The sequence below is a fragment of the Pantherophis guttatus genome, chromosome 11, assembly GCF_059756535.1.
Source record: "Pantherophis guttatus breed Tessera chromosome 11, ASM5975653v1, whole genome shotgun sequence".
In the NCBI taxonomy this organism is placed as follows: Eukaryota; Metazoa; Chordata; class Lepidosauria; order Squamata; family Colubridae; genus Pantherophis; species Pantherophis guttatus.
The window spans coordinates 10,944,134-10,966,922 of NC_142073.1; the positions used below are offsets into that span (position 1 = coordinate 10,944,134).

General features: G+C 42.3%; 1 protein-coding gene across 2 annotated transcripts; it reads left to right on the forward strand.

Moving 5' to 3' along the window:
• Window positions 1-390: 390 nt before the first annotated feature.
• Window positions 391-22,370, forward strand: GPATCH1 (G-patch domain containing 1). Of its 2 annotated transcripts, none has more exons than XM_060681606.2 (20): window positions 391-568; window positions 2,762-2,896; window positions 4,540-4,625; window positions 5,369-5,529; window positions 6,216-6,313; window positions 6,907-6,962; window positions 8,512-8,751; window positions 9,856-10,003; window positions 10,419-10,498; window positions 11,664-11,868; window positions 12,628-12,915; window positions 13,718-13,896; window positions 14,250-14,377; window positions 15,233-15,372; window positions 16,351-16,523; window positions 18,093-18,312; window positions 19,023-19,133; window positions 20,080-20,165; window positions 21,471-21,616; window positions 22,081-22,370. In XM_060681606.2, exons 1-20 carry the CDS (start codon window positions 493-495, stop codon window positions 22,109-22,111), a joined length of 2,787 nt encoding a protein of 928 aa, XP_060537589.2. In that variant the 5' UTR covers window positions 391-492; the 3' UTR covers window positions 22,112-22,370. The 2 variants fall into 2 exon arrangements, with proteins under 2 accessions (XP_060537589.2, XP_087733353.1); XM_087877227.1 differs by having other exon boundaries at window positions 19,023-19,127.
• Window positions 22,371-22,789: the final 419 nt, after the last annotated feature.

Genomic DNA, 22,789 nt, shown 5'->3' on the forward strand with positions numbered 1-22,789 from the left:
AATATAAATATAAATATAAATATAAATATAAAATATATTTTATAAAAATATAAAATATAAAAATCTATAGATTTATATAGATTTATTTAGATCAGGGGGGGAAAAAAAGCTCTATTTTAAGATCATTCGGGCGTGGGGGGGTACGTTCACCTTCAGCCCTGCCATCGAGGAACCTCAACCGACGGAACGACCTGTTGTTGTTGTTCCCACGACAGGCGCGCCAACAACCCCGCTTTGCAAAATCGGCCTCAAACTTCGCAAAAACTCGCCAAGAGCTGGCTTCAGCGCGCGCACGCGCACTCGAGCCCAACGCAGCGCGCGCGCTCCTCCCTCCCTCCCTCCCTCCCTCCCTTTCTTCCTTGGGGACGGCAGCGCCTCCCTCTCGGGCTGCGCGCGCACCCCCAAGTGAGGGCGGGGCGGGGCGGGGGAAAATGGTTGACCGATCAGGCCCCGCCTCTTGCCCCTCCTCCTCCTTCAGAGACCTGCCCCAAGATGGCGGCTGGCAGCAGCGATGAGGAGGATGAGGAGCTGGTGAGCGTCGGGACCCCGCTGGAGCTGCTGGAGGAAGGTAAATCCTCCTATTCCGTCTGCTTTTGGGGGGTCGGGGGGGAGAGACGAAGCAAAGGAGGGATGGTCTCCCTCCCGAGTCTTTTTTTTTCCGTTAGTTTGGGGAGAAACCGCCTGACCCCCTCCCCTAACCCGGTGCCCTCCGCGGGGTCCTTGGTGTTCTCTGAGTTTGGTGGTTCGCTTGTACAAGGGTTGTTGTTACCCAACTAGGTCATAATCATCAATGCTGATCTATGCGCTGATGAGGTTCCCTAGTGGGTCTGTGGGGTGCTTGATGGTGCTTTCTGAGCTTGGTTGGTGTTTTTTTTTTGCAGACGTTTCATTACCTGACTAGGTAACATCATCAGTGCTGGAAGAAAGGAGGGTTTGCAGGGAGGAGGAGGAGGAGGAGGACTGTGGGGTCTTTGGTGCTCTCTTAGGGTTTGGGGGGTTTTTTTGCAGACGTTTCATTACCTGACTAGGTAACATCATCAGTGCTGGAAGAAAGGAGGGTTTGCAGGGAGGAGGAGGAGGACTGTGGGGTCCTTGGTGCTCTCTTAGGGTTTGGGGTTTTTTTTTGCAGACCTTTCATTACCTGACTAGGTAACATCATCAGTGCTGGGAGAAAGGAGGGTTTGCAGGGAGGAGGAGGAGGAGGACTGTGAGGTCCTTGGTGCTCTCTTAGGGTTGTTGTTTTTTTTGTGTGTGCAGACGTTTCATTACCTGACTAGGTAACATCATCACTGCTGGAAGAAAGGAAAGTTTGCAAGGAGGAGGAGGACTGTGGGGTCTTTGATAGTGTTTTTGTTTTTTGTTTTTCAAGACATTTCATTACCCGACTAAACTTAGAATAACTTTGTCACTTTAAATGTGCATTGATCGGCATACATTAAAATGAAACTTCGTTGCATACTGCTCTAAAAGGGTCACCACCTCCAGTGTACATCACATAAACATGACAGAAATATAAATAAATAAAAAAGTATCCAATAGGTAACATCAGTGCTAGAAGAAAAGGGGGATTACACAGAGGAAGAGGACTACGGGGTCTTTGGTGCTCTCTGATTTTTTTTTTTTTGGCAGACATTTCATTTCCTGACCAGGTAACCTCATCAGTACTATAAGGAGTGGGGTTTGCTTCACCTTTCTATGGAGTAATTTGCCCTGCTAGTGTTGGTGGAGTGTGGTCTTTTCCTTGATCATTCCTTGATTAGGGAATTGCTTCCTACTTAATTGTTGTCTCTTGTATTGGCGCCTGTGCCCTCCTTTGGGGACTGCAGCCCCCAACTTCTGCAATGGCAAGGGCCTTCAGGCGGTCTCCCTCTTCCCTGCTGCCTGGGCTGAGAAGTTGTAGTGTGGGGCAGTTGGATGACTCCCAGATTAGGGAAGGTCTGCTGCAGGGGATACTCAAGATCGTCCTGGAAGCTCTTTGCCGACTGGGGAGGAAGGAGGCTGAGAGGGGGGAAAAATGGGACATAAGGAGGATGGATGGAGGGGTGGGGGCTGCTTTGCTGCAGCTTTGTAGACAGTTTGGTATAAGTGAAAGTGCCATCTTAAAATCTAGGAGATGGTGAGTTCTAGTTCCATCGTAGACATGAAAGCTGGTCTAACACTCATATGTGCATCTAAACTTCCTTCCTTCCTTCCTTCCTTCCTTCCTTCCTTCCTTCCTTCCTTCCTTCCTTCCTTCCCTCCCTCCCTCCCTCCCTCCCTCCCTCCCTCCCTCCTTCCTTTCCTTCCTTCCCTTCCTTCCCTCCCTCCCTCCCTCCCTCCTTCCTTCCCTCCCTCCCTCCTTCCTTTCCTTCCTTCCCTTCCTTCCCTCCCTCCCTCCTTCCTTCCCTTCCCTTCCTCCCTCTTCCTTCCTTCCTTCCTCCCCTTTCCTTCCTTCCTTCCTTCCTTCCTTCCTCCCCTTTCCTTCCTTCCTTCCTTCCTTCCTTCCTTCCTTCCTTCCTTCCCTCCCTCCCTCCCTCCCTCCCTCCCTCCTTCCTTTCCTTCCTTCCCTTCCTTCCCTCCCTCCCTCCCTCCCTCCTTCCTTCCCTCCCTCCCTCCTTCCTTTCCTTCCTTCCCTTCCTTCCCTCCCTCCCTCCCTCCCTCCTTCCTTCCCTTCCCTTCCTCCCTCTTCCTTCCTTCCTTCCTCCCCTTTCCTTCCTTCCTTCCTTCCTTCCTTCCTTCCTTCCTTCCTTCCTTCCTTCCTTCCTTCCTTCCTTCCTTCCAGGTGAGCGCATTAAGAAGCCAATTCCTCTCCAAGACCAGATGGTCAAAGATGAGAAGGGACGGTATAAACGATTTCATGGCGCATTCAGTGGTGGTTTCTCAGCTGGCTACTTTAACACTGTCGGATCCAAAGAAGGTTAGTAAATGATTTACGTCTGAAACTTATTTTGTTCCTCTTGGCATAAGGCTGGGCTGAGTTGGGTTATTTTTAAAAATGTGTCCAAGACGGTAAAATCTTGGTCAGGTGTACACACTGTGTGAAGTTACATGGCTCAATGCGTACTTGTGATACCATTGTGGCTTCTAAACGATGGTGAAAGTGCTGGATCACGGGATTTATGTAATATTTAATAATAGTTTAAATTTATAGACCAGGGGTGTCAAACTCACTGTTGTCACATGTGACATATCAGGACTTTTTCCCCCTTCGCTAAATTGCAGTGGGTGTGGCCAGTGCGTGATGCATCCGGGCTGCGGGTCGGGAGTTTGACAGCCCTGTTATAGACTGTCAAACAGTATAGACACTGCTGTAGATAAAGACACACATACTGCTGATTCATAATGCAGTACTTTCATTTTAAACTTGGCATGCTTTTTGTGAGCCTGTGTGAACTTTGCAACGCAGTCTGTACTGACAGTTTCTGTTTATTTGGGAACTCAGCTGACTGGTATGTTCGGCAAATGTGATGAAAACAAGTTAGTGTCTTAGTGCAGGGGTCGCCAACCTTGGCAACTTTAAGACTTGTGGACTTCAACTCCCAGAGAGAATTCTGGGAGTTGAAGTCTACAAGTCTTAAAATTGCCAAGGTTGGAGACCCCTGTCTTAGTGCAATGCTTGAGACTAGCAAAAGAGACAACACCAGTGGTGGTATTCAGCCGGTTCTATCCGGTTCGGGTAAACTGGTAGCTGCCCGGACGTCATCACATCCCGTTTTTGACACTCTGCACATGCACGGAAGGCTCTGCGTGCGCGCGCTCACATTGTTGTGGCCTAGACTTACTGAGTCATTACAATTCACAAATTAGTCCCAAAAACCCCTATTTTATTGTAACAGCTGAGAATTACGTTCACTCCCAGCTGAGTCCCAATTAGTTGCAAAACAAGTCCTTCGGAAGAAGTCCTTCGGGATAATCACCAACTTTTTATCTTCTTTGACACCCTGGCAAAGCCCCATGAAGTTCAGAAACAAACAAGAGATGCCGACTAGAAACAGAATTAGCAATGTTGCTTTCCTGCAAAAAGCCCAAGTGCCTTTATTTCTCTTTTAAGCCTTATGAGAGGGGCCAATCATCTCCTGACCTTACTCCCGAGCCGTCCCTTTTGCTTTAGCTGCTCTTGCCTTCTGGCAGCTCTGCGCTTGCGTGCACTAGGAACAGGCTCCTCCTGTTCCTCTGCCTCCTCACTGTCCAACTCTGTTGCCAGCTCTGCAGGCTCCTGGCGGACCACAACACATATTTCCAATCTGGTAGCGAAGGTTACTGAATACCACTCCTGGACAATAGGATCAAGTAAACATTTTAAAAATTGAAACAACCACAGTGTATTCTCCTAAACTAGGAAATGATATGCAAAATCACTTCTCATGCAGTTAGTATAATTTCCAACACAATTCTACACAAATGTCCACTCAGACATAGTAAGTCAGTTATTCAGTTATAGTAAGTCAGTGAAAGAAGTCTGGAGGGAGTGGGTATTGCAATTGCACTTTTAATTGGAAATTCAATCTTTCTCAATTCTTCTATAAACTCACATCTTATAACAACGCTTTGTCTTTCAAGGATGGGCACCATCAGCCTTTGTGTCATCTCGCCAGAACAGAGCAGAAAAGAAAGTTGTCGAGCCAGAAGATTTTATGGATGAAGAAGTAAGATGATGGAGATTATTGCATTGATATAATTCCAGACAACTATTTATATATCTATGGTATCTGTGCGGTACATAGATATACACTGCTCAAAAAAATAAAGGGAATACAAGCAGAAGACATCCGAGATCTGAATGAATGAAATAGCCTTATTAAATACTTTGTTTTTACATAGTGTAGTTCTGTGTGCCCTTTAGTTGTTTGAGCAGTGTATAAACTACTGTATGTAAAGAACAAAGTATTTAATAAGGCTATTTCATTCATTCAGATCTCGGATGTCTTCTGCTTGTGTTCCCTTTATTTTTTTGAGCAGTATATAAATATTGTTATATGTATACTGTGTTTCCCCGAAAATAAGACCCTGTCTTATATTTTTTTGAACCCTGAAATAAGCGCTTGGCCTTATTGCCATGCGCTCAAAAGCCCGACTGGATTTATTATCAGGGGATGTCTTATTTTGGGGGAAAGAGGGTAGTTGTACATCTTCCAAAGTCACTTCTGTGAGATGGGTGGCCATATAAATGATAGATATAAGTCTGGTGTTTGGACATAAACTTTTACTGCATGGTTAACAGACATGATTAAATAGCTTTGTTTAGATAAAGAACAGCGATTTTTGTACAGAGAAAGTAGAATCTCTTGCTGTTTTATTTCAAGGTTACTATTTGGATTCGTAGACTTGGAAAGAAAATATTCTGATTCCCCCCCATCCCATCCCCCCCCCATCTTATTTTCCCTGAAAGGATCTTGGTGAACATGGCATTGCACCAAAGGAAATTACAATTACGGATACATTTGCTTCCCAAAGTAAAGACAAAATCCAGGAGAAGGCCAGACAGCTAGCAGGAATAGTTGCACCCATCCCTGGAGCTACAGTATTGGATGAATTCATCACACCTGCGAAGTAAGTATTGAAAAATAATCTGCTACTTGCATATAATTGCAAATACTATATTTTTTGATTTCTAGAACACCTGAAGGACTGTTTGAATCATTTTTTCCCAGAAGTAAACAGGCAGGATTTCTTCTTCCTCCATAAACAAGTGTTCCCGATGTTAAATCTAGGACTGTTGTAGAATTCATTTATTTTATTTATATAACTGCCATCTCACTGACTCTAGACAACCAAATCAAATACGTAAAATGTATAATGTAAAGGACACAAGTAAAACACAGAGGAGCTGGGCATAATCTAATTCAGCATTTCTGAACCTTGGCAATGTTAATAGCAATGGCAATAGTGCTTAGACTTATATACCACTTTACAGTGCTTTACAGCTAAGCAGTTTACAGAGTCAGCCTCTTGCCCCCAACAGTCTGGGTCCTCATTTTACCCACCTCGGAAGGATGGAAGGCTGAGTCAACCTTGAGCCTGGTGGATCACTTAACCGGGTTACTAACTTAACAACTGCCAGTTGTTAGTAACTGGGTTAATAACCCAGTTAGTAACTTAACTGGGACAAGAGAGGTCATAAAACTCACTTAACAAATGTCTCACTTAGCAACATAAATGTGGGGCTCCATTGTGGTCGTAAGTCGACGACTACCTGTAGTTATAACTCATTGATCCATTTCTTTTTTTTCCCCCAGGATAACAATTGGGATTGACTTGTTGCGAAAAATGGGCTGGAAAGAAGGACAAGGCGTTGGGCCCCGAGTAAAGAGGAAGCCACGCAAGCAAAAACCTGGTACATTCCCCTGAATCTATTATTTTGCAACAAGATCAGAATAAAATGAATTATCTAGTTCAGGTAATTATGTCCCTGCTTAATAAGGCCTTTGCTTCTCCCTTTGAAGTACAAACAACCAAAGCTGGAATGACCCAATTGTATTTTGCCATTTTGTCCAAATTAGGAAAACAACTGTTATTTTGACATAAGTCAGAATGTTGAACCATTGTTTTTAATTATACAATATTCTGACTTGTTTCAAAACAGATAATAAGTATTGTTTTCTGGTTTGGGCGAAATATGAAATCAGGGCTCCTAAAAGGTTTCCTAATCTGTTTGCTTGTGCTGTAAGAGGAGAAGCACAATATTGCAAAATACTTGTTCCAATTTTCATATTTAAGATATGGCTGCCTAAATATATCAGTTTTGATCCATTTTTAAAATATAACTGGTCTGTAGTCTGCTATTGTATTATTTGTTACTCGTATACCGGAGTAATTTAAGTGACTTCGAATTTAGTGGTATCGTAGCAGCATGACTTGTTTCCGACTTGAATAAAAGTCATGAAAAAATACAGCATTTTAATCGTGATTGTCACTGTTTGATTACAGAGCCAGGAGTAAAAATATATGGCTGTGCTTTGCCTCCAGGGTCTGAAAATTCAGAGGTAATTGTAGAGCCTTTGTTGGAAATTGTAACTTTTTTTTTAACGGAATTGGAATTAGTCAATAAATACCAACTCTTTGCAGTTACAATAATGGGTATTACAATGATTCTTTTAACATCTTAATGCCTTGTAATTTTCAATAAGTGAAGAAGTGCTGGCCCTTGGCTTGCACTGATTTTTCTGCAAAGGTATCTAACATCATGAAAACTTTTAATATAAACAGTTCTGTGCCCTGGATAGTCTTCATGCAAATTATTTACATGCAGACAGTGACTCTATAAATAAAGTGGCAAGGAGTAAAAAATAGTTCTTGTTTACTACTTGCTGCCGATAGTGACAATGGGAAATATGACAAAAGATGAAGAAATAATTTTGGGACAAAAATAACAATCACAAAAACAACAACAAAATAACCTTCAATGGGAAACTGATTACAGTCTGGTCAGTTTCAGGCAGAGCTTCTAGTCACCGGGCTGATCTTATTAAGGCATTTAGCACCTTGTAGAGAAGCACTGAGTCAGAAAAACATCTCAGAAAGAGATAGCTTGTTTAGGCAGTCTCTCTGCCTTGCAAGGAGCCAAAAGAAAAAGAGAAAAACCCAATTGGGTCAGGCACAAATACTGCATCCTGATAAACCCCTTTTATTTAATTTACAGTGAATTCCTCTCCAGCAAAGTCTTTCCTCTCCCACAGCCTTTCAAGATAGTTCACAATTACTGGCCTTTATCAGGCTTGGAGAGTGGCCAGGCTGATATCTTTCAGACACCACAATACTTGGCAAGAATCAGTAATGAACTAATTGTCTCCTGCAAACTCCACTCCCCTTTCGCTCCTCTTTTATTCCCTCTGTGAGGGGCCATTCATCGTCCACCTGTGGCCTTACTCCCAAATTGACCCTTGTTCTTTAGCTGTTCCCTTCGTCTGGCAACTCTGTGCATGCGCACACTGGGAACAGGCTCCAGCTGTTCATCTGCCTCACTGATGTCCGACTCCGAAGGCAGCTGATAACTGGCATATGGCTCTGGTCCCCTCTTTGCCTCCGATGCAGAGCCCTTATCAGAGCCTTCCCCAGACTCCAGGACTGGCCCATGTTCCTCCCCAACCTCCTCACTGTCCGAATCTGCTGCCAGATCCGCTGGCCGGCCACAACAGCACAGGACACTGTAAGAGAAAACATTGTCAGAATGAGATGGCACCAACCAGCGATTTCACGCTGACCCAATTTTCTTAATGACCATTTTGTCAGAACCAATCCCAGTCACTAAATCAAGGACTACCTATACACTATTGCTTTGTGGACGAAGCAGAAAGCGTAGGAGAATAGAAGGCTGTGATGTTCTCTGTTTTAACTGTTGTTTTGTTAGAATCTGAAACAACCTAATGAATCTCTGAAGAAGGCCTCAGACATAATCAAAGTCCACGGATTGCTGCTGCTTAGAATTGCCAACACAGGCCACTTCAGAAAATCGCCGGCTGGGAAGAAGCAGGGGCTTAAAATTTTGCCAATTTACCACTTCATCCTAAATAACCTATATTTATTTTTATAAAGGAAGAAGAGGATGAATATCAGCCGGAAAATGTGACCTTTGCCCCCAAAGATGTGATGCCAGTAGATCTGACTCCGAAAGAAAACGTCCATGGACTGGGTTACAAAGGGCTGGATCCCAATAAAGCTTTATTTGGTGCTTCAGAAGAACCCTTAAATCTTTTTCGCCTCGGTTCTGAAAATTTAAGTCGTCTAGGGGACGTACGGCATAGTAAAGGACGGAAACTGGGCATTTCAGGACAGGTAAAATATCATACAGGTTAAAATTTTGGACTAGGTTTTGAGAAATGAGCAAGTGAAATCTAAAATGTCTAATATATACCGTATTTTTCGGAGTATAAGACGCACCTACTTTTTGGGGGGAGGAAAACAAAGAAAAAGAAATCTGCCTCTGCCTCCCCGCAATTTTCCTCCTTGCAGCAAACAGTCTGCTTTAGTTTCAGTTTCATTTTCAGCACAGCCTGATTAGCACAAGAAAAAAAAATCTGCCTCCCAGCAATTTGCCTCCTTGCAGCAAACAGCGGAGGCCCGCCCGGCAATGGCAATCCCTGCAGCCTGAAACAGCTGAGGGTCAGGAGGCTGATCCAACTGACAATCAATTGCTTGTGCTAATCAAGCTGTGCTGAAGCTGAAACGGGCTGTTTGCTGCTTGCTGCAAGGAGGTAAATTGCTGGGAGGCAGAGGCCAAAGGATGGGGGTGGGTGGGTGGGGCTAAGATGCACCCAAATTTTCACCCTCTTTTTAGAGGGGGGAAAAAGTGTGTCTTATACTCTGAAAAATACGGTACTTCAGAATAGTTATGATTTATTCACATATAAGTACAGTCTGCTATGGGGGGCAAGTTTGGAGCTCCTTTATTACAGCCAGTTCAAGCAAATTGGCCCTTTTCCTCATTCCGCCTCAGGCAAACCTTTTGCAGATATAGATAGTCCTCGACGTACGGCCACAAGTGAGCCCAAAATTTCTGTTGCTAAGCAGAAAGAAAGACAGTTGTTAGGTGAGTCCATTTAAGCTCACACCGACTGCTTCAGTGACTCCATCCAGCCACCTCGTTCTCTGTCGTCTCCTTCTTTTGCCCTCCATCTTTCCCAGCATTAGGCTCTTCTCCAGTGAGTCCTTCCTTCTCAGAGTATCTGAGTTTCATCTTCAGGATCTGGCCTTCTAAAGAGCAGTCAGTTGATCTCCTCTAGGACTGATCGGTTGGATCGCCTTGCAGTCCAAGGGACTCGCAGGAGTCTTCTCCAGCACCATAGTTCAAAGGCCTCAATTCTTTGGTGCTCAGCCTTTCTTATTCTTATTTAAAATAGTGAAGACAAATCTAATTGTATGCTATGCTGCTTTTTTTAGGCCTTTGGGGTTGGCGCTTTGGAAGACGAAGATGAAGATATTTATGCAGTCGAATCCCTTTCCAAATATAACAGTGTTCTGAAAGACGAAGAGCCAGGAGACGGATTATATGGTTGGACAGCCCCCCAGCCTTATAAAAGCAAGCCAGGTCTGGAAGCCTCTGGATATTTTATTTATTTATTGGTTCGATTTATATGCCGCCCTTCTCCGGAGACTCAGGGCGGCTTACAATGCGTTAAACAATAGCCTTCATACTTTTGTATATACCTGCTTAGTAGGGCTTTCGGCCCCCCAAGTGGTGTTCTTTTATATACAAAGTCACCTTATTGCCCCCACAATCTAGGTCCACATTTTACCTACCTCGAAAGGATGGAAGGCTGAGTCAACCTTGAGCCTGGTGAGATTTGAACTTGCAGTAATTGCAGGAAGCTGGTGTTACTTAACAGTACTTTAGTCTGCTGCGCCACCAAGGCTCTTTTTATCATTGGTTGAGGCCTTTCAGGAAGTGCCCCCCTATTGGTTTACTTTGAAAGCGCTAATGAATTTATCTTATTATTTTTTAGGAAGAGAGAAAGAAAAGAAGTATCTCGGGAAAATTTTGGATGGTTTCTGCTTGGCCTCTAAATCAGTAACTCCTGCCAAGGTTAGTTAGCTTTCCTTTCTGCCATTATATCTGCCTGTACATGTACATGTATGAAGATAACACTGAATTTACCAAGATCTCCAAGAGTATAACATTGATTCTTCAACCTGCTTATCATTTGAAATGTAGTAGATTTTTATAAATAACAATAGTAGCAATGTTTTGTTGTTACCGTTTTGTTTTTACTCTAGTCCAAAATGAAACAAGGGAGAATATCAACTTTCACTGCCCTAACCTGATTTTTGGAATGACCAATAATTTTTTTTTTCAAATCAGATCGGCCATCTTCACTGTTGTGCTAATAAAGTCTGCTATGGCGATCATTTTACAATGCATAGGATTAGGATACTTTTGTTAAGATCGGCAAAATAGTAAAAAAAACAATGACAGTGAATGTATTGGGGAGAAATGGGAAGCAACTAGTGATATGAGCTGATTGGATTTCAAGTTTGATAGCTACTAGACCTCTGCAACAAATAGTCCCAATATTTTAAAAATATTGCCAGTTATGCCAGTTATTAGTTTATTCTCAACCTTGGCAATTTCAAGATGCGTGGACTTCACCTTGTAGAATTCTTTGCTAGCTGGGGAATTCTGGGAGTTGAAGTCCACACATCTTCAAGCTGCCAAGGTTGAAAAACACTGGTTTATGTCGGAGTGTTTACACCGTGACTACTATTTTGAGACTACCTGGGAGCAAAATACAGGACACAAAGGTTTGTCTACAAGCAGTGGTTTATATACAACATTATATACAATATCTATACGTACACGTGCTAAGCAGAGGCAGGCAAGCAATCAGTCTTCTCCAACTCTACACAGAGAACTACAGTACAGATGCACGCGACGAGCGTGATACACAAGGAGAGGGATTGACGCCCTCAAATGACATCCCTTATATAGGCAGCTTCTTAAAGGGTAATAACCCTGCTGACACATCCTCAGTCTTAAAGGGGCTGGTCAGCTTTAAATCTTCATTACCCTCACACTCCCCATTTAAAGCTGAATAGCTGAATGCTTTAACGTATTCATGAATCTTTCTATGCTTTCTACACTTGAGTTCAGATTTAATATTGCCTAATTCCCAATGTCCAGTATGTATGTAATGACTCGCTTGTCTGCAAGCAAGACAAACGTTTTGTCTTCTCTTGGTTTTTCCGTAAAGACTTATCCTCCTCCAGACCTGCCAAGAGACTACAGACCAATCCATTACTTTCGACCTGTGATAAAAGCTACTGCTGAAAACTCCCACTTACTGCAAGCCTTGGCAGAATCCACAGGGAAGCTTCTGAGCGACGCAGCAGACCAAAGTAGACACCAGAAAACCGCTTCCGAGAGAAGGGAAGTACTGGGCGAAACTGCTCTGAAAGGTATCCAATACCTTGGATGTTACTTTGCACGATGCATATCCTTTATCTCAGGGGTCCCAACCCCCACCCCCCCTCGGCCCGTGCATCAGCACCGGGCTGTGGCATGCCAGAAACCGGGCCGTGCAAGCAAGTGAAGCCCCCTCCACGGGAGGCAGGCAACATGTGAAACCACGCCTCCTTCCAGTCCACGGAAAAACCTCTGTCCACGGAACCGGCCTCTGGTGCCCCAAAGGTTGGGGGTAGGGGCGCTGCTCTACCTGGAGTCTGCAATCATTTTGTTTTGACTTATTTTTTTGTAGGCATTTTTGGTTGACTTTTTAAAATTTAATTATATCTATGTCTGTCTATCTCTATATCTATCCATCTTTCTATCTATCTATATATATCTATCCATCCTCTATCTCTATCTATCTATCTGTCTGTCTCTACTTATCTCTATCTATCCATCATCTATATCTGTCTGTCTCTATCTCTTTATCTCTATCTCTATCTATCCATCATCTATCTCTATCTGTCTGTCTCTATCTCTGTCTGTCTGTCTATCTCTTTATCTCTATCTATCCATCATCTATATCTATCTGTCTGTCTGTCTGTCTACCTTAATTTAAATATATCTTTAAACATGTATATTTTTAATTTATTAAAAATGGTGGCTTTTTGCAAATGTTTTGTCTAAACAAGGCAATGTATTCTTGATTACACTATGTTCTGAACCAAAAATATGTTAGTTGTTTATCATGATTTTCCCTTCTTGTTTAGGCCCAACCACTTCTGTTCTAGAATATTTGTCGGAGAAAGACAAAGAGAGGATCCAAGAAGCGAAACAGGCAGGACAACGAGAACTGAAAGCTGACACTGTGGCTCAACAATCTGCCTGTAGCAAATTCCAAGCTCCTCCTGTCCCTGATGTGCCACGTAAGTGGCAATTGAGGCTGGGGTCCCAGTTACCTACAACTCGCTCGACTGACTTCAAACCATTTGCCAGCGACCCAGAAAAGCAAAAGAGATACGAACATTACTTAGAAAATTTTGCACGTGGGAAGAAAGGCAAGTAGCAAACGTGTTCCCAGCTCTTTTCTCCCTTCATCTAGCACACTTTCATTTTAATTCAAGTATTCTACAACAAACAGAATTTAAGCGGGCAGCCCCCAAATCTGAAGAAGCAAAAGAGGCAATGTATAACTTGTCATCATGAAATAGACATCTATTCCGATGCTTAATATGTCCAGCATTTTAAAACGTTGTCTTCTATGGCCAGCTCATCAAGTGCAATCATGTTATTTCCATATAGTTATTATTTACAATTGATTCAAATTCTGCTTTGTAAGGAATGTTAAAACATTCTTGCTTCCGCTGTTAATATTTCTTTTGTGTATAATCTGCTAGAAAGACTAGTCTAAAAACACTAGGAAACCCTGATTCATGGTTTATGTAATGGAACATCCAAAGCAGGAATTGTGGCTTGCTCCTACAAAAATAACGGGGAAGAACAAACTCTGGTTTATGATTCTGCTTGTTAGGAGATCAGCAAGAAATATTTGTGTAGTGGGCTGTTCTTTTTTTAAAAAAATGTTTTCCTTTTGCCTTTTATATTGTGTGATTTTATTTGTGTATTTTTTTTAAATGGGTGGAGTTATTTAATTAAAGTGGATGGCCATATACCTTCGTTAAAAAAAAAAAGCCTCATAGTTCTGTTGAGTCTATTTTCTGTCATTCTTGGCTTTGCTTTTGCTGGAAACCTCTGCATCTATAAACTGTTTCATTCTTTTCTCTTCAACATTATTGAGCCAGTATTATTGATTTTGTATTTTTTTTTTGCTTGCTTTTTAAATTTTTCTTGCCCTAATAGATGTGCCAGAAAGCTGTTTAGATTCCAGGATGACGGAGTGGGAGCGCGGTAGAGAGCGGGAAGAATTCTCTCGTGCTGCTGCCTTCTACAAAACCTCCAGCTCAATTTTGTCTTCAAGGTTTACTCCTGCAAAATTAGAGGACGATACCGATAAAGTAGACGTTCCTCGCGATGAAGAGGTATGTCCCAAACTCCTCCAGAAACTGTTGAACTGGGTTGACTTGCAGTCATCCTCAGAGCACCGATTCCTTTCAAGATCATCTCCAAACAAACGCTAAGAGTTCTCACGACACATAGCTAAGCCGTAACGCAGTTTGTTTCATTCTGTCTGAAGGTGTTGTGTGAACGCCACTTGTGGTTTATTAAATAAAAACACGGTTAAAATTAGTTCAGCAGAAATGCGAATCGGGCCAGTTTAAAAAAAAAAAAAAAAGACCATCATAAAGTTATTGCTTTATCCTCAAGTCGGTTATTGCCAAAATGTATGCGTGATAATTGCTGTAACAAACCGAGAACCACATTGTTATTTTAGACGAATGTTGACGACAAAGAGGCAGCTGCAAAAATGAAGATGTTTGGAAAGCTGACAAGGGAAAAATTTGAGTGGCACCCGGATAAACTTTTGTGCAAAAGGTTTAATATTCCTGATCCCTATGCAGAGTAAGTTGGTTGAATCCATTAGCATTTTCTAACAAGTACTTTGGGGGTGATAATTTTATGGTTGGCCAGTAGAAGTGGTCAAATCTAACAACTGTTGTTTAGACCGGAGTTCCCCAACCTTTCCAGGTTGGCCCGGAGAGGAGGGAGGGAGGGAAAGGGGGGATGGTTTTGTGGGAGGGGCAGGTGTATGCATGCGGGCGTGCATGTCCGCTGCTCCCACAAGGGGAGCCATGAGCGCCCGCGATAACGTCATGTGAGTAGGGCCATAAGAGCCTGTGACACTTGTGTGAATGGGCTGCGAGTGCCTGTGAATGGAGCTGTGTGCATGCGCACAGGGGCACACACCAACCAGCTACTCACATGGCCTGGTGGCCAATAGGCCGCGGCCCACAAGTTGGGAACCCCTGGTTTAGACCACCTTGGTTACTTAATTATAATTATATATATATTTCTATAATTATAAAATTTAAACAGTAAATTTTAAAATGCTGTTTTGTTTCTATACTATTTGTTTATATACTATTCTATTTTAACACATATATTTCTGGAACAGAAAAATTACCCAAAGTTAGATGTAGAAACTCTGAAAGTGGCTTGGTGGCTTAGAGGGGGAGCTCTCGTCTCTCAGTCAGGAGGTCGTGAGTTCAAACATAGGAAGCGGCAGATATTTCTCTCTCTCTGGGCGCAAAGAGAAAATATACGCTGTGAACTTCACATAGGCATCAGGAAGGGAATCCGGCCAGTAAACGCTCTAGCTCCATCCAGTCACTCCAACTCCACCCCGATGTAAGGGCTTGCAGGGTCATTAAAAGAAGAAAAAAAAAATGTAGAAACTCTGCTTTTATTTTTCATCAGGTCCTGTATTGTCGGATTGCCGACAGTGAAACGTGATAAGTATTCTGTGTTCAACTTCTTGAGCGTTGCTTCAGAGTCCGCGTCAGAGATGCGAAATCAACCAATGAAAACGGGAGTGCAACAAGATAATATTCCTAACAGTAAGATTTTTAATTTATCAGATGGATATCTCTTCAGAACCTGAATCATAGATAATTGGGCCAATCAAAGTGTAGAGGACAATAACAGAGTAAAAACCATTTGCAGGGCTGAAACAGTGTCCCGGACTAACTGGGAGAAGTATGTGAATTGGTTGGCATTTGGCCCCTAAATTTAAAATTCCTAACGATGAAAGACGGTTTTTCTTAAAACTGGGTGTATTGTATAAAAGAAAGAAAACTTTCAGATTAACAGAGTTGGAAGGGATTTTGCAGGTCCTCTAGTCCAACCCCCTGCCCAAGCAGGAGACCCTACTGTTGAAGAATATGTGCAGAGTAACCCTTGAGTAGCAAGGTTGTGCACATGAGAAACGACTGAGGGTGATTGTGAATAAGCACTGTCAATACACAGACACACTGAGTTGTGATATTCTTTTACTTTTAGGAAAAAGCAAAGTCCAATAAACAATCCAGGTCATATACAGATAAAGATAGTTAAATTGTCAATCCACGGATATTCCAAGAACAAAGTCTTCTTACCAGTTGTTGTAGTCATATGCATTAAAACAGTTCTTTTTGTAGTTGCAGACAGGAACAAGTACAGCAGTAAAACAATCAGTAAAACAGTAGAAAACAACAAGTAGCAATGATCAATTAGTGATCATTCAGAGAGATCATGCAGAGAGGAACAGAGGTAGCAATAATAATGTAATAAGAAAAATAAGCCATGATTCAAGCTTCCTGTTAAGTACATTGGCTACAGAGATAGCCAATCAGAATACAATATGATGCAATACAGCATTACAGTCTTAAAGCTATACATTTCATTTTGACTGCAAACATGCAGTGATGGTTTATATATATTGTCAACCCAACCAGTTAGGCAATTGCCATTCCCTAACACCTACATCTGCCTCTACCTAGGATCGAACTCATGAAGAAAGGGTGATGACCCCTTGGAAATGTGTCCATTTCTTTCAGAGCCAAAGAAGTCATCCAGATGGGATGTGCCCGACAGAGAGAAGAAGAAAGATACCATCAGTGAATTTATAAGTTTGGCTCGATCAAAGGTGGAGGTCCATGTTCAGGAACAACTTCCCAAAGCAGTTGAAGCGAAGGCCAAACACGGGACTGGGGACCTTGTTCCCACTCAGGTAGAGTAGTTTTGGTCCTTCTGTTACGTTGAAGGAGTAGGGGGCACTTTCAAACACATGCCAAATGGATGTATGATGAACTTGGATGAAAGAATTGGTAGCTACAATATTCTCAGGAGATGGGAATCAGGCTATCCTCATGCATTACTCCAAAATAGAAGCCCTTCAGACTCGGGTGACAATTTACTAAAGGGATACAATGCAGGACTAATTTTACACTTATTATTAGAAATGCCTTTATCAAGGCGCCACATTTTGCATGCAAAAATTAAAACACAGCCACGTTTTAGAAGTGCAGAATGCAGTTTTTAATTTGCCCTGAGGTTAAGTTGAAACTGTGAATGAACGAAATGTTCATTTCTCATAGTTTTGATTTTTATGCTCTGAAAAGTATGAAATGTATAGTATGTTGTTTGTTCCACCTGGCCATGGGTTAACCACAAGGACATAATAAATCTTGAGAAAGTTTCATCATTAGCTCTTTATCTGCTCGTAGACCAGCAGGTAGAATACAGGACCTGTATTAAGTAATTAATTAATTAAGTAAGTAATTATTTTATTACTTAAAATAAAATACAAGAGAAAAGATGTTTTTGTGTGTGTGTTTGCGGAAAGACATACTAAGATATCTAGGAGGGGCTAGAATCAATCCTACAGCATAAAATGCAGATTACTGAGTGGTATTTGTCTATTTTGCAAGAGTTTACCGTATTTTCAGAGTATAAGACCAGTGGTGAAATTTAAAATGTGTTACTATCGGTTCTGTGGGCATGGCTTGGTGGTGGTGGGGTTAATGTGACTGGGTGGGCGTGGCTAATTTTTTTTTTTTTACTTTTAAAACCATTTTTTCTACAACCTCTTCAGCGAAGAGGTTGTAAAAAATGCTTTCAAAAGGCTCTGACAATCCCAGCTGAGTTGCCTGATCGGCAGTGACATCTCCGAACCACCCGCCTCCATCGTTACCGGATTGGGCGATCCGGTCCAAACCAGGAGCATTTCACCCCTGTATAAGACGTACATTAGTTTTTGGGGAGGAAAATAAGAAAAAAACAATTCTGCCTCTGCCTACCAGCATCCATCATTATTCATCTGGCTAGCATCCTTGCAGCAAATAGCCTGGTCAGCTTCAGCACGTTATTGCAGCCCGATTCAGCACAAACAGCTGATTGGCGGTTGGATCAGCCTCCCGGAATACTGCCAATCAGCTTTTCCAGGCTGCGGGAATAGCCAGAGCCCATCGCCACTTCCGCGCATCGCGTTTTCAGCCTCTGCACGCCCCGTTTTTGGCCTCTCTGGATCGCATTTTTGGCTGATTCCAGGCGATCCCTGCCGCCTGGAACTGGCTGAAAATGGCTGAAGGGTGGGCGTCAGCAGGTGGGCAGCGCTTTGGCAACATTCGGTGTATAAGACGCACCACAATTTTCACCCATTTTTGGGTGGGGGGGGGAAGTGCGTCTTATACTCTGAAAAGTATGGTAGGTGGAAAGAGAAATCTTCAACGGTTTGCTCCTTTGTTATGGTTTAACTTGGCAGAGAAGTGCATTGTTTCCTTTTTCCTTTGTGGTTCAGCCATCAGGCCCGCCCAGTGGCCCAAGTGAAGCTGCCGTGGAAGAAGAAAGCCGGCCATCCATGGATTTATTCAAAGCCATCTTTGCCAGTTCCTCAGACGAGAAGTCCTCTTCTGAAGAAGAGAGTGATGGAGAAGAGCCAGCTGCAGCAGCCCTGGAAGGAGAGTCTGAAAACACAAAGCCTTGCGACTCACCTGGCATCCCATTACCTGCTGCTCAAGGTATTTATTATTGGCTCGGTTCAGACAAAATGTTTTTCCCCCCTCCCATTAAAAACCAGCCAAATCCTCTGATATATAATGCTTCGTATAACCCCCTGCCACTTTAGGGCAAGCATCGCTTGCCACCACATTTGAACGAGCGAAAGAGTTTGAATTTCCACTCTATAAACAGGATGGAAACGCTCAGGTTGAAGCTTTGTGCTCTTTGCGCTGCAGGAAGTCCTCATTTGCTGATAGTAATTGGAACCAGGAACTCTGTTGATAAGCAATATGGTTGTAAGCCTGAAGCTGACCTGATCGAAGCCGTCTTGGAGCTTCAGTGTTGCCACACTGGAGCTGAGGGATAGGGAGGGGGGGAATTTAGATAGTTGGGACTTTGTAGTCAAAACAAAAATCTTTTCTCTTGGGAACCAAGGACATTCTCACCCCTGGTCAGAAGAAAAGAGGAGTGAGGTCACCAGGCAGCCAGACAGAGCTGTCATTGGACCATGTGACTGATTGTTTTGAGAAAGTAAAAAACTTTTGATGAAAAGTTGATGTGTTTTGGGAATAGGTTCATGGAAATGTACCGTAACTTACGGCAGCCTTTATGGTATGTCAGGATTTAAGACGGACTTTGAAATGGACTAATAAGTCAGAGGGTTGTATCAAGTGATTTGTTATGTTGGATTTTAAACACAATCTCCATATTTATTATTTTCTCCTCAAAGAAACTGAAGTTACACCTGAGACTTTTGATACCATAACGCCAACCTCAAAGGAAGTAGTTGATGAAGGAGAATTTGGACCAAAATTGCCTCCTGTTGCTTATTCTGGTAAAGGTATTTGTTAAATGTTAAATGTTAATTGAAATATATATTAACTCTTTCCATTTTAAAAGTATTACACGCAGGAATCTATTGGCTGTTGGTCTTTTTTGTTTCATGGACTACAGAAATACTGTAGAAGCAAAACTAATCACCAAGTATAATTTTTATTAAAATTGTTGATTTAATTAGAGTAGATACCTAAACATGCTCAAGCCAACACAAACTAATCTACCCTAATTAAATCAAGAATTTGCAAGGAAGGAAAAAAAAAATCGATCAGCAAAAGTGCAAGAAAAAAAGGTGAAAAATAGAAGAGAAAGAAAACATTTAAAAATGGCTTCCCATCTTCATTTTAGCAGCTATATGTACAATTATAAATTTACCTCTTTCTCTAAAGTTACATCACGACTCTCTTTTTTTCTATAATCTCCCCTGTCTAATCATCGAAACCATTTGTCACAAGTTCACTTTTTTCATTTTTACACATAAAGTCCATCAGAGGCTTCCAATAAATACAGATAATGTCTTTTAAATTACCGATTTAAGTAATTTACAGTACCAGGGGTCTTCAGAGCTCCGAGCTTCGTTGATTTTTGTAGACGTTTCATTACCCAAACTAGGTAAAATCATCCAAGAGCTCTTCATTTCAACCCTGAGCTACAAATATTCTTCTCTTATCAATTTATGCATTTCAGCAGTGTTTTGTCATCTTCACCAAGCGCTCCTCCAGAGTGGGTAGTGTTAAATCTTTCCCTCTTCTGTTTGTTGTTCCTGAGCATAGTTATATATTCACTAAAAGTGCAGCCAATGCTTGTATAAATAGATCATGGGTTTGCATCAAGAAATTCAGAAAGATGCTATTCCCGCAGAATCTAAAATAATAATAACTCAGCAGCTTCTGAATAGCTTTCAGTGCATCTTCCTTCAACAGTTCTTCTGTCTCTGACAAATGTTTTAGGCACAGCTGAAGTGGCTGCAGAGCACAAGCCCCCCAAGATCAAAGAAAAACACAAGAGAAAAGAACACAAACACAAAAAGGAAAAGGTAATTTTTGATGTTTATTTTTAACCTTTTCTCCTCAAAATCAGAATCAGGTTCTCTTACAAAGCTTGTTTTCCAAGCACAGAAGGAGTTTTCTTTCTATTTTACATTTCCTCCCTCCTTGCTTAGAGTCACGTATATGAAATGGGTGGCCATCTACCTTTGGATAATAAATGAATAAAAATATATTACCCTTACTTGAAAAGATGTTGAGACTTTAGAATGGGAGTCCCCAATCCCCAATCCGTGAACCGGCACCGTGGGATGCAGGCAGCATGTGAAACTACGCTGCCTCTGGTCCATGGAAAAAACCCTCTCCACGGAACCGGTCCCTGGTGCCCAAAAGATTGGGGGCTGCTGCTCTAGAAAGAGTGCAAAGAAGAGCAGCAAAGATGATTCGGGGATTGGAGGCTAAAGATATGAAGAGTAGTTGCAGGAATTGCACAGGAATGAAATCTACTTACCTTCCCTACCGGTTTGGAAGTGCACGCACCACGCGGTTAAAACCAGGAAGTAATGACAACCAGGAGGCTGGGCGGAGCCTCAAGCTGCCATCGCTACCGGTTCTCCGAACCACCAGCTGCTGTTCTGCCCCAGCTACGGACCCCAAAGAAGGCAGCACACACAAAGTCCGTACAAAACTTAATTTACTAAAATAACTCAGTCTTTTTCAAACAAAGGCAGTTAATAAACTTTCTTAACAGCCTACAAGAAACCAAAGATAAAGTAATCACAATCTTAATAAGGTTGGCAGAAAGCCCAGAAGCAATTTGCAGAGAATCCAGACGCGAAGAAGAGTGAACTAAAGTTGTTCCCTACAAATTGCTTCAGTCGGCATTCCTCCTTAAATAGGCTAAGGGAGTGGCCAATTAGCCCCAAGCCTTACTCTCGAGGAGACCTCCTCCTGAGGAGCCACTCCTGCCCTGGAATTGCATATATCTAGTCTAGTTAAAAGAAGGACCAGTGGTGACATGGTAGCAGTGTTCCAATATCTAAAGAGGCTGCCACAAAGAAGAGAGGGTTCACCCTATTTTCCAAAGCATCTTGAAGGCAGGACAAGAAGCAATGGGTGGAAACAAATCAAGGAGAGAACCAACCTAGGACTAAGGAAAAATTTCCTGACAGTGAGAACAATTCATTATAGTAATGATTTGCCTCCAGAAGTTGTGGGGTGCTCCATCACTGGAGGTTTTTAAAAAGAGATTGGACAATCATTTATCTAAAATGGTGTAGGGTCTCCTGCTTGAGCAGGGAGCTGGACTAGAAGACCTCCAAGGCCCCTTCCAACCCTTGTTGTTCTTTGTGCAGAAAAAGAAGCACAAGAAATCCAAGCACAAGGGCAAGCACAAGAACAAGAAATCTGAGAAGAACAGCAGTTCAGACACAGCCGAGAGCAAAGACAGCAGCAGTGAGGAAGGAAAGACGAATATATCACCCCGGGAACTTTTAAGAAGGTAAGCAGCAGGTAACTCCAGCTGTCTGCAATTAGTAACTTTTGTTCTCTTGTGTGAATTATATTATCTCTTCTTTACATGTTGGTCATTTGGCTTTAATGAGACAGGGTTTTTTTTTCATTATTTGAATAATAATCGATGGTGTCTAAACTTTCCAGCAAATTTGGAAAGATAATCAGTTGAAGGAAGAGTGCCATAGGTATTCTCTTTATTTAGAAAAACAAGATGAGCGGCAAATAAATCTAATTAATAGATAAACAAACTGTCAATATGTAATTATGGTTGACATTTTTAAATTGCTCATTTAAAAATCAATGTCTTAAGGTTTATTTTTTAGAATTTAAAAGCCTTTTAAGAATTGATAGAAAGGCTGTAGTTTGGCTCCCAGTTTGGATTTTTTAAAAATTGAAATTATTTTATTTATTAAAATATATTTCTTCTCTTTATTCCTCTGTTTATTTTAGGATGAAAAATCTTCCACTTGTAAAGCGGTAGCTCGGATTGCATTTCTGGACTCAAAACAGATCTCCTCTGTGATGGCAGATCATCCATATAAAGCATTGTTAATGACCTGTAAATACAGTATTTGTCTTGGATTTGTTTATTTCATTTTAATTTCAGAGTTTAAAAAAAAAGAAAAAGGAAAACCAAAATTCTGCATAGTGCAAAAGATTCTATTCCGCGAGGGACAATGAAAACGCTGCAGTTTAATGATAAAAGCATGAGAAAATTTAAATAAACTAATTTTACTGATCTTCCGCGTTTTCAAATATTTTGTTGAGAGATCTTAAGTGCCAATGTGAGAAGGATCTTTTTGTAGTATGTTGGAGTGAGCGAACTCTTGGTTGGGGTGAGTTGTCCGGCAGCAATTTGGCCATGGTGATTTGACTGGCTAGTTGGCCGCGGTGAGGTCAGGGTCTGGCAGATGTGAGCGGCTCTTGGTTGGGGTGCACAGCTGCTTTGCTGAGCCAGAGGTCCCAGCAGAAATGTTCATCCATTGAATGCCTAAGAAGATAAAGGTAAAGGTTCCCCTTGCGGGGGTGTCAGCAACCTGCGGCTCCGGAGCCTCATGCGGCTCTTTGGGCCCTCTGCTATGGCTCCCTGTCGGGTGATCCCACCACTGGCTGGCCCCCACCTCCTCGCCCTCCCCTCCCAGTCACTCCTCGCCTGGGG

What these genes read in the sequence shown, in the direction of transcription:
- GPATCH1 (XM_060681606.2), top strand. Translation starts at nt 493, where the DNA reads ATGGCGGCTGGCAGCAGCGATGAGGAGGATGAGGAGCTGGTGAGCGTC. An exon ending in TTTTGCACGTGGGAAGAAAG is followed by an intron (nt 12,916 to 13,717) that starts GCAAGTAGCAAA and finishes TTGCCCTAATAG; the next exon opens with ATGTGCCAGAAAGCTGTTTA. An exon ending in ACGTTCCTCGCGATGAAGAG is followed by an intron (nt 13,897 to 14,249) that starts GTATGTCCCAAA and finishes TTGTTATTTTAG; the next exon opens with ACGAATGTTGACGACAAAGA.